At 39.6% G+C, this 18,413-nt stretch overlaps 1 protein-coding gene across 1 annotated transcript in view; it reads right to left on the minus strand.

The window, feature by feature from the left end:
• Positions 1-6,454: 6,454 nt before the first annotated feature.
• The window catches only part of SOHLH2 (spermatogenesis and oogenesis specific basic helix-loop-helix 2), a 46,304-nt gene continuing 34,345 nt past the window's right edge, over positions 6,455-18,413 (minus strand). The window contains exons 10-14 of the mRNA XM_073014549.1: positions 13,049-13,196; positions 12,802-12,893; positions 12,019-12,137; positions 8,766-9,022; positions 6,455-7,295 (exon numbers count right to left, since the gene is read on the minus strand). Of these exons, the coding sequence (XP_072870650.1) occupies positions 7,275-7,295; positions 8,766-9,022; positions 12,019-12,137; positions 12,802-12,893; positions 13,049-13,196 (637 nt within the window). The 3' untranslated portion in view covers positions 6,455-7,274. The remainder of the gene's footprint in view (positions 7,296-8,765; positions 9,023-12,018; positions 12,138-12,801; positions 12,894-13,048; positions 13,197-18,413) is intronic.

Consider the following 18,413-nt stretch of genomic DNA (forward strand, 5'->3'; position numbering starts at 1 on the left):
GATCCTGTCACTCTCCATCAGTCTGAAGGCCTGTCCTTTTGCTTTCTCAGCATATGGAGCACTTCACACTTACTCCATGGTTCTGAACTCTGCTTCTGGGGCTACGTTCATCTAAGTCTCTTTGTCTCTGAATTTTAATACAAAAGGTATGTACATTTACAATTGTGATGGATGTTGCCAAATAATTGATGCAAATTTAATTCCCACCCACATATATGATAGTTTTCCCTCAATCCCTCACCAACACTGTGTAAAACTTTACAATCTTTGTCATATCTAGTTGATGAGAAATGACTTCACTGGTTTTTCAATTATTATTATAAACATCTGTTCATATATTTATTTTCTTTGTAGACAATTACATTAAGGTCCTACCTGTGCTATTGACTGGAAATAGGCAAGTGATCAGCTAATAATTACAGTCCCTGTTATTAAAATAGAAATTTATTACTTCATGAAGACTTTGTAACTCCCTGGAAATGGTTATCTTTGAAAATACGGACGCATGTTATATTCTTCCTTAAAGTGCTCACACATCCTCTCCCTGTCTCGTGCCCTTTCTCTCTGTGCAAGTACCATATCCCCTAGTATATGACTGATGCATTCAGCAAACTGGTCATTAGTAAGAATTCTCTCCAAGTCATTAAAATAAAGTATGTGCTTTAAGTTATTTGTTGTCTGGAATGGTTGTAGGAATGGGATTCTCAACAGCTAACAGTGCTGGACAGATGAGGTCTTGCTGGAGTTATTGGTTTACCTATTCTCTCTGTAGCCTTGTATGATCACATTTTTCTTTTCCATAAAGGAGAAAGAATATTCCCACAGTCATACCCCCTCCATACCCACCATTCTGAGTATGCCACTCACTAACTGCTACATCTACTTTTACCCCCTGCCCACTCCCCACACCTTACCCTTACATCTCATCCCTCTACCTACTTTGACATCAACAATTTTTTAACCACACAGGTGGAGCCCTGCATCCACTGATCCACTTTCCAGGGCCCATCACCCTCCTCACTTGTAAAGCCAAGATCCCCGGGGTCTTCCTGATCACGACTCCCTTGCATACTTATTCAACTCCCTAGCCCTTATCTTCTCTGTCAAACGTGCTTGGTGAAACCCCAGTTAAATCTCTGCTTATCCAACAGCAGCAGCCAGCCAGTCAAATCTGCCTGGAGAAAACCCCAGCAGCCCCTCAGAACCAAAACCTCTCCTTGTTTAGGATGCTACAGAGCCAGGAAGAGTGGTATGAAGTGACATTAAGAACCATGATTTTTCTTCCTCTGTGCAGACTGTGTATTAGGGAGTAGACAGGCTGCAGGAAGGGAAGGTGGCAAGATAAGAAGAGCAGCTACCATTGGGCAAGGGTCTACCACATGCCAGGAAGTTTTATAAACATGATCTTGAATCCTCAGACCCTGAATAAGTAAATAAATTTCATTACTCCCATTTTACAGAAGAGGAAACAAGTGCAAAAAGGCAAATAATTTACCCAAATATGTGCAGCTAATGGGTAGTGAACTAGGCTCTATTCACAATATTCTGACTTCTAGTCTCGTGCTTTCTCCACGACACTCAGCTGTCTCTTCTGGGTGAGGTAATCAGTGCCCCGGCCTAAGCAGTAGCAAGTAGTGTCTGGTCTTGCATCAGGCACTGAGGGTGTAGAAGCAGAGCTCTATTCATTACAGAGGCAAGGGCCTGAGAATTGTGAAGAGCAGTTGTAGGGACATGCTGCGGGAGGCCTGGACTGGGCGTAGGAGGAGTAGAATCACCAACGACTTTGTCTTGCCTTTGTTCAAGTGGGAGCAGAATATCCAAGTGTAGACAGTGAAAAATAATTTTCAGCTGGAAACCTGCCATGACTGGCTTGGCTTTGCCAATGGGATCTGATTAGTATTCTTGAGCTTTCATTAGCATTTGAAGGAAATACCCAAATGACACAAAGCTGGTTCTAGCAGCTGAGATTTAACATTTTAACCCAATTTCTCTAATGCAGTTAACCTGTGATAAAATGCTGGTTAAGCGCCTTCTTTTCATAAACCATTTTGAGCCTCAACAAGCAAATCATCTATACAAGCACCTTTGCACTCACCTCTGCCAAGCCAGGTCAGCGGACATGCCTCCTTGTGTGAATTACATCATTTGCTGCTGGGGTAGAGAACTGGGAGTACTTTTCCCAGCCTTGGCTGGACCAGAGCCAAGGTTAAGTGCAAATCCCTTAACATGATCTCCCTGTAACTGCCTCTTGTGCTGACACAAGCCTGCCCTGGGGAGTAGTATTTTAGTGCATCCTTTGTTGCAGGTTTTCCATTTTAGGGAGAATTGATAGTGAGACTAAGTACAAACACATCCTCTGCCAGTCAAATGCTGCGGCTAGGGTTTTTGAAAAGGATCTGGGAAGTCTGGTGGCCAGCAATAATATTTATATTGAAACTCACAGCTCTTGCTTCACAGGGTGAGGGCAATGATGGTCAAGAAAGGAATTCCCTTCCCCATACACGATGCTTCTCACATGACTCAAGAAAGCAAGGAAATATTACTTTGAGCTCAGAGTAAATCCTGTACTAGTTTCTCAGTTGCATAAGATTAAGAACCCAAGACAATGTGTTCATATTCAAATTTTTCCAAATACTATTTTCTACTTCTAAAGGAAAAAAAAAAAAAAAAAGGTAGCTAAACTGGTATTTTGTCTTTCTCCCTTTCTTTTAACTCTCTCAAAGGCTTAGGGGCATTTTCATCCAGTTCCTGACTCTCTAATCCTATAAAAAAGTAGAACTTCCTATTGTACTGAAAAAAAGAAAAAGCCTATAATGTCTCCTTTAGAAAGATATTTAACAACCTTATTTTACCAGTTAAATTTGACATGGTTCAATTATAATTCTCCATTCAATTATAAAAATCAGTGTTCCAACCCCATTGGCCTTCTTAATGATTACGGTAAATAAAATCTAAAAATATTAAAGAAACAAGTAACTACCCCAGGGACATGAGTGCTGTAAGTTTTTCACTCCTTCCTTAATGTTCTATAAACAAGAGTCAGCAGCGTTAGAATACCACAACATGAGAGAACCATTTTTAGCCTAAAGCAGTAGGGAAAGTATTCAGTGAGTTTATTCTTGTTTTTATGTGCCTATCCTAATATACACACAACTATAGGAAAGATTTTCTACTTTTCAAAAGTTTCCAGTTCAAAATTGAGTCTTATTTCAGGACTATGTGGAAAATAATCTACAGGATGCAGGCAATATTGAGATCTGTTATTGAGGGTTTAAAATAACATGGAGTCCTAAGCAGAGAATTTTTAAACATTTGGCTATTATTTTGAAGGACAAAAAGAAATAGCTTGATGCAGATTGAAAGGAGGAAAAATTCAGTGTTTTATGAAATGCACCACTCCCAACACCCTTACATAGCCTTGATACTACCTGGGTAAGAAATAAGCATAAAGGAATATCTATTTGCAAAGACTTCTTGGGATACATGTTCTTCTTAGAACAATCTGTGCATTTTAGAAGTCTATTTCCCTGAAGTTTCTTCCAGTGGCACTTAAGCTCTCTTATTTTAGAATCTTATGTATAGAAACCTTTGCTTTGAGCATAAATATTTTTACAAGCATGATGAGTAAAATTCAACTGCATACAAGATGTGTTTGTATGTGTATCTTGTTTTCAAAAAGAACATTATTCTAGGGTGTTTAAAAAAAAACCTTTTAAAATACGAAGATCAGAGGTTTCTCCATTTTCCATAGGAGTGTCATGTTTCCATGGTGATGAAAACAGCTCCTGATACCGGATTAATTAAGGTGATCTGTGGGCTTCCTGCTTCCTACTTCCATATAACAGGGAGATGCACAGAAGAAAAGGCGAAACCAGTGGCATGGGCGATAGGTGGGTAGAAAAATACCAGGAAGTTCAGGTTCAGGTCTTAAGATTTTGTTACATCAATGCCATTCAGAGAAATGACAGATCCTTTCCAATGTTGTTTTTTTGTTTGTTTTGTTTTGAAAAGTGATATTCTGTTTTTAACAATACCTTTAGAGTAACTTCACAAAATATGAAAGCTTTGATAAAAATTCAGAACCACCTCTTCATGCAGTTTCCACTGCCATCTAGATAAACCAAATGAGTGAAACCCCACATCACTTTTCTGGTTTTCACTCCTTGCGAATACCTACTCAAAATTCACGGGGTTCACTCCCGCCTTTGAGTTTCCCAGCTGTACTACCTATTCATCCTTCTAACTTACCAAAGCAGTTTCGGGAACCCATCCCAGCAAACCCTTTCTTAATCACTGTGGGAGTAATGAATGAGTCTCTCCATCACTGCCTATTGAGGAGGGCGGTGCTCCTTGTGTTCCACTCCAGCCCTTAACATGCACTTGATCAGGGTGCTGTAAGTTAACAGGGGCCCTCACACCTGGCTGTGCATCAGAATCATCCTAATCATCCTATGCAGAGTACTGGGCCTCATTCCAGAGTTATGGAATCAGAATCTCTGGGAGAAAGTCCGAGAATGTACAGTTTTAATCAACCTATGAGTGCTTCTGAGGCCCTGCCAGGTTTGGAAGTCAATGACATATGGTTTTAGTTTGTATCTATTCTGTCCCCTATGGGTATCTGTGTCTCTTTATGTGAATTGGATGTGTTTAAGAGGAATAATCAAATACTAGCAAACACATTTTGTAGTGTTTAAATGCAGATTCCCAAGCACCAGGGAGTAAGGCTTACCAAATCTGACCCTGTGGGGATATGGCCTGGGAATCTGCATTTTAACAAACCTCTCCGTCCTCCCTTCCCGAAATGATTTCCTTGTATAAACACTACTGCTTTTGGAACCAAACTGGAACACCTACTGGGACCGGACACACCACTTCAATGAATGAGGCAGGCTGGGTGGGGAGGGATCAAAGGGAAGCTGATGCCCCATGGAAAGGGGGAGGCACTGCTCTGCCTCAGCAGTTCATTACTACTTTTCCAGACTAGAAATAGAGCCAGTATTGTCTGTTTCGAATTTTTCAGAAGCTACAAGTTCAGAGCAATTTAATTTCTTAACATTCAAAAAACAGCCAATAAACAAACAGCTGCCACCACAACTTGTGCCCTCTGCCTTTGAGGGTTTTACCCATGTACCTTGAATCTCCGGTGATTTGCAATGCCTTGTGTCATCAGGAGCCTGGTCGAGTGACCTCTTAAAATGAATCATATAGTATGATAGAACTGCAGCGTCACAAGTTCCTACTGGGTCATCCAGGCCACTCCCACCATTTAATGTTTAATCCCCCCACTTTGGCATTCCCCTCCAGTGCTGACACCCCAAACCATGTCTCTCATCTAGATCTGTTGCCTGTGCTGCAATATCTGAATGTATTTTGGCTACTTCAACTCGCATATCATTTAAATACCTCAAATGCAACGTCCCCATATAAAATTGTCATGTTCTAGTGCCATGACTCCAAGTGTTCTTCCCCTTGCATTGTCTCAATGAACATCAATACTGCCTCGCTAGCTGCTGAAGCCAGAGGCCTCGGTGGCATCCTTAATGCTTTGCCCTTTATCACAGCCTCTATATCAGATCATCTCCTATCTTTCACTCATTCTGCTGCTACCAGCATGACACCTACAAGCTGTCACCTTTTCTAGGCAAGCTCTTTGCATCTTCTTCATTGTGAAAATAACACTGCAACTGTCTGTCTCATAACCAGCCAACTTGATTTTACAAGGAAAATCCTGCTCTGTTTCTACAAGGTGAAACCCAACTAACCTTTCTTCCTTGGCTAAGAGTTGAGCTCACTTGGAAGAGAATAATTTATTAAAAATGAAATTCTCATATTAGAAATGAATCTGGACACTGGCATGAAGTCCAGGATCATGGGACCCAGCCTCGAAAAGCAGGGAGCTCTAACGATCGATCTGGTAGCCTCCTCTTTGTGCTAAAAGGAAAAGGGGACTGAGAGAGCAGCAAGTAGAGAGATGGCTCTAGGGGTCACACTTTTTAGGTCCTCTGTTGGAGAATTCCCAGTCACAAGCTTCTCTCATAGCCCACATGGAGATATAAAGAAACCCCGGTGCAAAGCAAAAGGGCCAGTAACGATTAAGACCAGCTGGGAACATAGGCAGCAGTCCCAGTGTCCAAAATACCTCAACAGGTTCTCTTCTAATGTCAAAGCAATTATTTCTAAAGGAAAGAGAATGAAGAATCAAGCACCTGTTTTTAATAATAAGAATAAAATCTTAGTTGGAAACTTCTTGTTCCTTTTTAAAGTATGTCAAACATCTACAGATTCCATCATTTTGGTATCCTCAAAGAAAAGCTGTATGGTTTGACATGAGAATTAGGCTATGCCTACAGTAATTTTTAAGCTTCTCAAAACTCTAGGAAATTAAATTCCCTACATAGTACTACTAAAAGAGAGAACAGATATTTAGTAAACAAAACAAAAATGGATTACAATGTTCAGGGTGAAAACTGAGTATTTTATTTAATAATAAAATTTACGTATAAGAACAATTCAGTGAAATATAAAACAAACCTTTTTTCCCCCTTAGTTTCAACTGTCCTTTCTAATACCCATAGGGAGGAAGAGATGAAAAACAAAAGACCTGCTAGTCTGTAACTAAAGGTCCAGAAAGAAATATTTACCTATTAGCCATCGTTTCACTCAACGGATTGTGAAATGCAAAAACACACATCAATTTATTCATTAGTAGTCAAGTGGGGAGGTAAACCCCCTTTCAGCATCTCTCTGCGTATCTTAGTTTGGATGGTGAATGGAGAAGGAAACTCTCTAAAATGTCAAACAAGGAAAAGACACCACCTAGATATGAGTGACAGTAATTCACAGGGATACTAAAAATAAGAATCAAGTTGCAATATCTGTACTCAGTGACACGAGGTATCAACACACCTTCCCAATCTTATCATTTTATCGTGTCTACATGGATCTTCCTTATAGCATGCTTTTTTCACAAATTGTGGAATATTTTTTGAGAAGAAAGAGTGTAGGTCACCGAGGCCATTTGTTCTCGTAGCTCTCTGGCTGGCGGGGATCCAAGTGTGTATGAAGATGAGTGACAGTGTGCGGCCAGCTTTTTCGCTGCTGGTCTTTCTATCTGCAGAAGCTTTGAGTGCATTTATCAGAAGCCAAACCATGCCAACTCTTTTGATATTAGGTCTTTGGGTGGAGCTTTCAAAATCATTCTTTGTTCCACTTTTCCTAGATTGTCAAACTGCGCCCAGTAGGTGGTTGAGAGTGTGAATTTCAAACATGTGCTTTTAATATGCCCAAAACTGTTGCTGCAAAGGGGGAAAAATCCACATTAATTGAATCCTCGCCCATTCTTACTTATAATGTCATGATTGTATTTTCTATATCATAAAACAATCTGAAATGATTTGCAGAACTATGTGAAATCCTCAGGTGAATAAGCTTACAGGTTTTAAATATGTATTCTTATTAAAAGGAATTATTTTCTCACAACAATTCAACAAAACCCACACAGAGTAAGTACAGGTCAACAATTAAAAAATAATAATATTGTAATCTTTTCTTTCATTTACCCTAGCCTCCCTATTGGAATACTAATGATCATTAGCAACATTATGATATCTGTAGACACTACATATTTTAACATTTCTTCGCAATTCTCTTTAGAATATTTTTCTTACAAAGATCTTTTGGAAAGTCACTATTATTCCCATTTTATAGATGTCATATGGAGATTGTAACAGTATCTACCTTCAAAGGATCACTTCAGGGATTCTCATAAGATCATGCACATTAAGTACATAGAGTAGCTGGCACTATTATTGGGTGCTCAAAACATGTTGGCTACTGTTAATATGCAAAAGTATTAGCAACTATATTAAAGTTAAGAGAAGTCCATTTTAAGTAGGCCAATCTAGTTTGAGTCTTCCTCTAGCACTAGACAGCTCTTCCAAACAATGCAGGTATGACTGTTTCATATGCTGGTCCATCTGCCAGGACTGCTCTTGTCTCCTCACTTGCGATTCCTCACCCCTTTACCTGGCTAATTCTTAGCAGCTAGAGATTGGCATAGATGGCATTTCTCCAGGGGCGAGCAGTCGCTAACCTCGCCCACATCTAGCTGATATATACAGTGGGGCACTCCTCCTACCCACTTCAACCATATTGTAATTTCTGCTTCTTTGTCTGCATCCCCTTAACACTAAAGCTGCATGAGGGCAGGGATCGTGTCTACCTTTGTATGCTACATTCTTAGCACAATGACAAGCTCAGTGTTAGAACATAGTGGGTGCTCAGTAAATATCTGCTGTATGAAGACACCTGGTATCGGAAACCAGCCTGGCTGGCGACTGAAAGAAAGCTTTTCGATGAGTGTGAGTGACGCTGCCCACCTGAGAGATAAGCAGCATTTAGTGATGGGACCAGCTGAGGATGAGGGTGGTAAAGTGGGATGTGCCACTGTGGAAGCTCTGAGTAGAAGCAGGGGGGCAGAGGGGAATCAGTGCTAGGGGAGGTCAGATTCCACCTGTCACTGCCAAACTAGCACAGTCCCATCCAGCTTCGGTGGTTCTGGATATCAGACACCAGCCCTGCAGCATGGGGAGGGAGAGCACGGGTCGACTGAATCTCCTTTTCACCCAGCAGGTTAGAGAGACTCAGAATCAAGCCCTTAGGTCCCAGTCTTCCAACCAGAGTCACAACAACAAAATGGGGGTCAGGGGTTTCTGCTGGCTGGAGTGAAAGGGTCCAATCTGATCCATGGACCCCTGAAAACTTACCAGACAGTTGGGATGTGTAGTGCACGTCTGGCCCAACCCAGAAGTGCAGTGCTGAGGGAGAAGCTTTGAGACCGGGGACACGGCTGAAGGTAAATGAATTGAAATGTTCTGATTTGTTACGGCAGTTGCATCGTAGGAAGGGGTGACTTTAGAATAATATCTGACAGTATGCAAGGAATTCAGAGAGAGCGCTGCACTGGGAATGTGAGTTTTATGTGGATCACCAATAGCATTCTCTGAGGTGGAGCTTGACGGAACTTTAATGAGAAAGAACACAAATATGGGTCAGTATCCACAATTCTGTAATTCGGAACGACTGTTATTTGACATAAACTGCCCGCTGTTTCATTTCCTCGCATTACAAATCTGTACTACCGCTACACCCGAACGCTGATGGAAAAACACAGTGAACTTTCTAATTGTGACATTTAGTGCAATACACACACTATAAATTAGCGTTCATGTGTCATTAAAAGACAGATGTTAGAGAAGCGGAAGATCCCTGTGCCTTTTGATGTATGTGAATGTGCATGTCAATCAAAATGGAATCTCACTGAAGCAAGGAAGAAGGTTGGAAAGAACAACTCCATTCAACAGAATGGTTAATATCATTATACAGCTATATTCTACATGGTAACTAGAAGAAAAAATTCAATATATAATACTAACAATGTAACCTCAAGTAATACCATGAATATTTATTTTCTACTGGACATCAATAACATTGAAAGTAAAGTAATATAATGGTACGTCTACTTTAAATACAAATGTATCTGAAATGTTTGTGAAAAAATAATTTAAGCAAATATATACAGCGATTTATGAAAAAGAACAGAAGAAGGCAAGCTGATAAGGTTAAAACATGTCTGTGTTACAGACCGGGCTCAGCACAGAAACCTTGAGACCTCGGGTGGTCATTTAACTTCTCTAGCCTTCAATTTCCTGATGCGGGTAGTGAAAGTGAAAGTTGGAAGACTTAACTGATTGAACTTCTCTGATCCTCTTTCCAAAATAACTTGGCAACATGCATTAAGAGCTATACATACATTCACGCTCTCTGTTCTCTAACTCACCCATCACACTCTTCCAGGAACCCATTATACTCTTCCAGGAATCCAGTCCAAGGAAAAGTCCAAAATACAGAAAACCTCATATATGGGAAAATATTTCCTATCACACGACATAAAAAATCACTCTCGCCCCAAACTGCAAATGCTAAATGTAGCGATTAGAAAATGGCTAAGAAAATGACTCTATAAATCACTTGATAAATGATTAAAACCATTAAAATGGTGATGAGTGATGCATAACAACAAATATACGTATGTATGACACAAAGTTAAGTAAAAAAATTCAGGAAACAAAATGGATGTCCAATGATTACTACCATAGAAAAATATACCTGGAAGAAGACTTGAAGGAAATACGTCAAAAAATGAACACAGTGATTATCTTAGCCAGGTTAGTAAAGGATCGGCACTGGTTTTCAAACGCAAAAATGTATTTACATCAAATAAAAATGGGAGTTTTGACTCCTTAACCTTCCAGGCCTCCTAGGGTTTGAACATGCCACACATCTATGGTCCTAGCATATCTCTGGCTTCCCAAGATGAGTCTCCTTAGGGGAGGTAGTGCCTCGAAATGCTGGGGCAGAGAAAGGCCTGAACTCGCTGCCACAAAATGTTTCAGAGTGTCTGCAGGACATAAATAGTATTGTATGTACAAAAAAATAACATTGACAGGCATATGCCTGTGGCCTGACCTCTATCTGATTTAATCTAGGCCGATTTAATCATTCCATATCACATTCAGCCACCGCTACTTTAAGTAGATTAACCATGGCTTATGGCAACGTTTTTTTTTTTTTTTTCCCTCTTATCCTCTCTTCTCTAAGTCAGGAGAAAAGTCTAAATTGACTAAAATAACACCCTGAAGCTTCTTTGGTGATATGAAGAATCAGGGCTGGGTTCTATTTGGGGGCCCCTTCTCTTTTGACTTTAGACACCATCCTGAGTACCCTTCATTGGTTCCCATGGCTTCCGCCACACCCCCGTCCACACCCCCATCTACGCACCGTGCCTCTACTACAGCACTTACAAGACTGTGTGGGCCATATTTTCTCTTGTGACCCTTTCCACCACTAAGTTGTGAGCTTCATAAGAACAAGAACTGCCTTTCATTCATCTCTGTGTGCCCATCTTTGAGGCAGGGACATTTAAGCTGAGAACTAGGGATGGACTTGGTGCTGCCCAGGGCAGGTGAGGGAGGAAGGACATTCCTGGTACAAGGGAGGTGCTTGGTGAGAGCAGAGCCTGTTGGAGGAAGTCAGAAGTGTCATCTAGGACTGAGAGGCTGAGGAGACAGGCAGTCCTGTCATCTAGCATCTACCATTTAGGTCAAGAGGTCCATACCTTCCTGGTTTCTAGATGGAGAGGAACTTCACCTTCAGGAATACTGAAAGTCACAAACCGCTAGCTGTGTTCTTTTCCTCTAATTTTTTCCATCTTGCTATTTCAAGTACACGGGCATGTCTAGGCTTATATAGCACATATAACAAAAATGACTCCCAGTGGGAAAGCATTTGTTCCACAATGAATATTCATATAATGAGATTTCTTGAGCCCCTCCTATGTGTTGGTCATTGTTCTAGGTACTAGAAATACAGCGATGTATCAAACCGGCCAAAAAATCCCTGCCTTCACGGAGGTGACATTCTAATGGAAGAAGATAGGCAACAAACAAAACACAGGAGTAAAGAATAGCAGGAGGCAGTGAGTGCTATCAAGACAAATACAGTAGAAAAAGTGGATGAGGAGTGCCTTGCGTCATGTTTATGGTAGGGAGGAATGTGCAGTTTTATCCGGGTGGCTGAGAAGATCTCTTTGAGAGGTGACATGCAAACAAAGGCATGAAGGAAGCAAATAAATATGTTAAATGCTCAGGACACAGTCAGTCCTGAAATAATATGAACACTTCACCTCCCCTGAGATTCTATTTATATTATAAACAAAGTCACCAGTGTGCTTATCATCTATCAACAAAATGAGCTTTCTGGTAATTACAGTCAATTTTGAGCCCAGTTTCTGACATAACACTATTTAAATACCTGTAGCCACCTTGTGTACCTGAGGCCAGAAGGCCTCGTCAGCTCTCCTGGATTCCCTGGTTATGATGGTGAATGCACAGGAGCCTGGGGGTTTGCAGGGCAGTGCAGGTCCCCCTGTAAGTGGCACAGATGTTAGGTGAAGCTCACCTCTCACGGCTTCATCCAAGGAGCCCTCTGCGTCAGGAGCGGAGCACCCATTCCAGCACGTATTAGTCAGGAATTGGAGCCCTCTCTTAGGGGAGTAAGTGCTCGTCACACTATTTTCCCTTGAAAGGACAGAAAAAATTCTTTGCATATTTTTCAAGGAAAACAATGTGAACATTGCTGAGTTCAACTGCCCTTTTATCATTCAAGTTCTAAAAACACTGAAAAAGCCTCAGCTATGGATTATTTACATATGAACAAAGACACAAGACCCACGATGATTCCTGAGGATGTGCAGGAATGATGTGTTTTTCTCCACACTTTCTCTCTGTTTACGTATTCTCATCAACCTACGGAAGGAACTAATCATTTGGGAAGTCACATTTGGCACTAGTGACCTGCTTTAAGCACCACTAGTTGAACCAGGGCTGGACAGCTCCAGGGCCCGAGACCTCTCCGGGATGGAGGAACAGCAGAAGCCATTGCGTCCCTGCTGGACCGCCACCATCCCTACACTCACAAGGGAGAAAGTCCCAATTTTAAGAACCTCAGAAATAACAAAAGGAGAAGCAAGGGTGACTCACATGATGAAAAAACCTTGTACCTGAGAATATTACCTGTGTTCATCACTGCAACGAAATGATACACAATTAGAGAAGTTCACTGACCCTTAATAAGCCTCTGCGCTTTCACTGTGGATGGGATCAGTTTTTGTCTACGTGTTTAGCATCAACATGGGAGGAAAATAGCTAGCAGACTTGAGATTCGCAAGAGCCCTTATCATACCGCTGTGCCATGACAGTGCCTGGGACAGACAGCTGGATGGGTGTTTGTTGTTTCTTACAAAACCTCCTGTTGCTCTGAAGTGCTTCTGTAATCTAAAAAATACAGAAATATATTTAGGTAGATACTGACATCTCTACATACAAACAAAGACACATACTTTCCAATGATAAAAAATTCAAAGAAGTAAAACTGTAGTATTAAAGCGTTGTCTATAAGGATAAAGTTCAAAGCTCTGGGAATCAAATACCTGGGCCATAATGGCTGGAGAGATTTTCTCCCGGATATATTTCACATAATCAACTGTTGCCTCAAGAACTGAAGCCGCGTCATTCTTTCTCCCCTTTACATACGGCAAGAGAGTACGCAGCTGCTCGCAGCAGTATTTGATTCTTTCTCTGGACACAGAATTGCAATACATAAAGAATAATTAGTCTCATTTTCTTCCTTGTACCCAAAGACAAACAACCCTTCCTCTTGGGTATGTTTGTAAAAGAACCACCCCTCCCTACGCAGTCTCCATTTCAGAGAAAGGCGGTGTCCCTACAAGCCAGCAGCCCTCACAGCCCCTGAAATCCCAGCTTCCGGGGATACCCACACATACCACTGCACAAAGAACCACTGCCCAAGTGCACTGTGTGTGCTGACGGCAGCCCCAGCTCTCTCACCTCAGGCCTGCCGCAGAGCGCTGGATGCCCAGTCACTGAGGAGGGCACCCTTCCCACCCCCTGCTGCCTACAGAAACGTGCGGACCACTCTGCCCTCCCAGCAGAGAATTGTACACGATATAAAAATCCTTTTGCGATTCACACTAGAAGCCTAGAAGGCAAAGAGCAGTCAGGACCTTCATGTCACTGGGACCTAGACCACATTTCCAACAGCAGATCAGCTAGCATCTTGTATCACATGGCTTCGTGGCCTGAGCAAAAAGAAAATCAGAAGGCTGCTTCCTTTACATGAGGTAGGTACAGACAGAATGAGTAGACCAAGATGCAGGTATCAGAAAGAAACTAACCTGTCTTTCGCAGCTCTGAAGGGGGATGGGAAATGTAGATCGAACTGACTTAAGCCCTTGGTGGTTTCATTTATCCATGTGTTCATTTAATAAACATTTGTAAGCCCCTGTTTTGTGCTGAATACTACCTTGACATCTACAGGGTCGAATGGTGGCTCTGCTATTACTAACTGGAACCTTAGGCAAGTTACTAAACCTCTGTAAACACCAGAATGGCAGAGAAATTAAACTTAAAAATCTAGTTTGATATATGGCCAATGAGTAACTCAAATGGTGTTCTCACTGAGCTCTGAGGAACTCTGGGGTGTCTGCGCAGGCGTCTTAGGAACTATTCTGGGAAGGGGAGGCTAGAAGAGTCAACAATTTGACAGTGTGTCTGAAGGGCTTTGAAAGTTTTCACACCCTTTGACATGATACTTCCACTTACAAGTATCCATCCTAAGGAGTGAATCTAAAACACAGAGCACAGTGTGTATACACAGAAACCCATCAGAGCAATATATCAGAAAAATATGGAAAACAATACATAACATAGGAGGATGCCTTAAGTAAGCTACAGTACATTAGTTCAGTAGAATGTCACCTGGCAGTGGAAGCGATATATTATAAAGCTTATTGGGGAAAAGTAGGACACAAAACAGCATATAAAATATAATCCTAGCCACTACACGAAGTAAAAATGAAGCCTAGGAGAAAAGACTGAAGGCAAAAACATCCAGTACAGTTATTTCTGGGTGGCTGGACGATGGATCCTTTTTATTCCCTTTATTTTCTATATTTTCCAAATATTTTTGCCAGGCATATGTCACATTCATAATTGAAACTATGAAAATGCTACTAAAATATTTCCAACATTAGAAAAATGTTCAAACATAGAGAAAAATGGAAAGAATTATACAGTGAACACCTATACACTCACCACTTAAGAGTCTACAGTTAACATTTACTGTACAGGTTGAATATCCCTCTACATAATGCCTGGTGAAGTGTTTAAGATTTCAGACTTTTTTTGGATTTTGGAATATTTGCATATATATAATAAGATAGATGGGACCCAAAGTTTAAGACAAAACTGATTTATGTTTTATTATATATATATAGCCTGAAGGTAACTTTATACAATATTTGTACCTGAAACAAATTTTGTACACACTGAACCATCAGAAAGAAAAGGTGTCACTATCTCATGTCAGTGCTGCAAAAGTTTGATTTTGGAGCATTTCAGATTTCAGATTTTCAGATTAGAGATGGTCAACCAGTATCTGCTTTATTATGTATGTGTCATCCCACTGTTCATACATCAACATATTTACATATGTTAAAGCAAGGTAAGTTGTAGACATAAGCATATTACATTCCTAAATAGATCAGTAGCTAGAGCTCAAATTACTTTATTTTCAGGTAAATGCTACATAAAACGAAAATGCACAATGAGTCCCATTCTATGAGTTTGGACAAATACATAACAATTGTATGTATTTGAAATACATATGTAATGAAAATCCTAATCACACATGAAAATCCATTATCACAACCCCAGGAAGTCCTTTATGTTTCTACCCAGTCAATACCATCCCCTAACCCCATAAAGCAACTAAAATTCTGATATTTTTTTCCATACCACATCACTTTTGTCTGTCTTCAAATAGCATATAAATAAAATCTTACAGGATGTATTCTTTGTAAAGCTTCTTTCACTCAGTTTTAATGTTTCTGGAATTTATCTATGGGGCTAACTGTATCAGCAGTTTGTTCCTTTTCACTGAGCAACAGTATTCCATAATATGTAAATATGCCACAGCTTACTTATTCATTATCTTATTGATGAATACTTGAGCTGTTACCAGTTTTGGGTTATTATAAATAAAGCTGCTAGAACATTCTAGGTGTCTTTTCGTGAATGCATGGTTTTATTTCTCTTGGGTAATATGTAGGAATAGAAATGATGGGCCATTTTATAAGTTTATAAAAACTGGCAGAACTTCTACCACACCAAAGTAGTACCATTTTACACTTCCACCATCAGTGTATCAGACCTCTTATTCCAAATCTTTGATGGTATTTAATATTGTCAGTTTTCATGTTAGCATTTTGGCCTATCCATTATGCTTTAATATGCATTTTCCTGACAGCTAATGATGTTGAGCACTTTCTCCCGTGCCTTTTGGGCACTTGTATAGCTTCCTTTGTGACGTGTCTGTGCAGACATTTAACCTACATTTTAATTGAATTGCAGGTCTTTTTATTGTTTAGTTTTATTAGTTCTTTGGAATATCTTGGATACCAGGATTTGTCAGATATCTGTTTGGCAAATATTTTCTCCCAGTCTGTGGCTTTCATATTTATTTTCTTAAAACTTTTTGATAGCAAAAGTTTTAAATTTTGATAAATCCAATTTATTTACTCTCTCTCTGTCATGGTTATTGCTTTCTATGTCCTGTCTAAAGAACATCTGTGTACTCTCAGCTCATGAAGACATTCTCCTATTTTCTTGTAGAACTGTAATGTCCAATACAGTAGTCAATAGATGTGAGACTATTTAAATATAATAAATATAAATTAATATTATATATATTAAAAATTATTTTCCTAAGTTGCAATAGTCACATTTTGAATACTCAATAACCACACGTTGCTAGTGGCTACTGTATTAGATGATGAAGATATAATTTTTAACACAGCAGAAGATTCTACTGAATAGTGTCATCCTAGAAGTTCTATAATTTTAGCTTTATAGTACAGCTCTGACTATGCTCCATCTTGAATTAATTTATTATATGGTGTGAGGTAAGGGGTCAAGGTTGATTCTCTTTCCAGATGGATATCTAGTTGTTCCAGCATCATTTATTAAAAATATTTGCTTTGGTGCTTTTGTTGAAAATCAAATGACTATAAATATATGGATCCAGTGCTGGGCTATTGTGTTCCATTGATCTATCTGTTAACTTTTATGCCAGTTACCTACTGGTGATTGTAGCTTTATGGTAAGTCTTGAAGTCAAGATAGTTTAAGTTATTCTACTTTATTGTAATTTTGCAAAATTGCTTTGGATATTCTAAGTCCTTTTCATACATTGTAAAATCTTCTTATCAACTTTTATGGAAAAAAACTTTCTGGGATTATGATTTGGATTCAAATAATGTTTCAATTTGGTGAGAACTGACATCTTAACAATGGTGAGTCTTTCATCATTATGGTATAATGCACGACTTAGTTTTTATTTAACTTTTCATAGTAACATTTTGAATGATCAGTGTACAGATCATTTGGGGGTTTTTTTGTGTATTTTCCCCTAAATATCCTAAAGCTATTTTATTCTACTTTAAATGTCATATTTATATTTTCATTTTATAATTATTTGCTGTTAATATATAAAATACCATTGGTTTTTGTACCTTATCTTCTGCAACCCTGTCATAGTCATTCTTTGGTTCTAGTAACTGTTTTGTAAATGATTTAGGACTTTGACTTTATACCCAATCATGCCATCTACATATAGTAAGCCGGTTTTCCTTCTTCCTTTCTAATGTGTATGTCTATTTCTTTATCTTGCCTAACTGCAATGGCTAGGATTATTTATTTGATGAGGAACAGAAATGGTAAGAACAGCCACCCTTAGTTTGTTCCTGATCTTTTTAAGGAACAGTCAACATGTTATCACTAAGTAGAATGTTAGTTATAAGTTTTTTATAGATGCCTTTTAACAAATTGAGGAAGTTGTCTTCCACATCTATTTGCTGAAAGGTTTTTTAAAATGATAATGGTATATTGAACGTTGTCAAATATTTTTTCAGAATTTGTTAATCACATGGTTTTTCTCCTTTATTCTGTTAATGTGGTGAATTTCATTGGTTGATTTTTTATGTTTTGTTTCTGAGACAGAGTCTCACTCTGTAACCCAGGCTGGAGTGCAGTGGCACCATCTCAGCTCACCGCAAGCTCTGCCTACTGGGTTCAAGTGATTCTCATGCCTCAGCCTCAAGAGTAACTGAGATTACAGTGTGTGCCACCAAACCTGGCTAATTTTTTTTATTTTTTAGTAGAGACGAGGTTTTGCCATGTTGGCCTGGCTGGTCTTGAACTCCTGGCCTCAAGTGATCCACCTGCCTTGGCCTCCCAAAATGCTGGAATTACAGGTATGAGCCACCATGCCCAGCCCCATTGGTTGACTTCTGAATGTCACACCAGTTTTGCTTTTCTAGGATAAACCTGATGTGGTCATATTATATCTTTATACACTTCTTGATTCAATTTGCTAAAATTACGTTAAGTGTTTTTGTTTTTGAGTTCATGAGGGATACTGTTCTGTAATTTTCTTTATAAATAATGTCTTTGTCAGGCTTAGGGTTATGTTGTTCCCATGAAAGGGGTTAGAAAGTATTCCCTCCTCCCATTTCTGTAAGAACATGTTTAAGATTGGTATTACTTCTTTAAATGCTTGCTGAAATTCATTGGTAAAACCACTGGAGTGTTTTCTCTTTCGTAAGGTTTTGATAGCAAGTTCAATTTTGTTAAATATAGAGTGTTCCGGCTTTCTGCTTCATCTGGTATCAGTTTTGATAAATTGTGATTTTCAAGAATTTATCCAGTATATCTAAGT

Source organism: Chlorocebus sabaeus, chromosome 3, assembly GCF_047675955.1.
Source record: "Chlorocebus sabaeus isolate Y175 chromosome 3, mChlSab1.0.hap1, whole genome shotgun sequence".
NCBI classification, from domain to species: domain Eukaryota; kingdom Metazoa; phylum Chordata; class Mammalia; order Primates; family Cercopithecidae; genus Chlorocebus; species Chlorocebus sabaeus.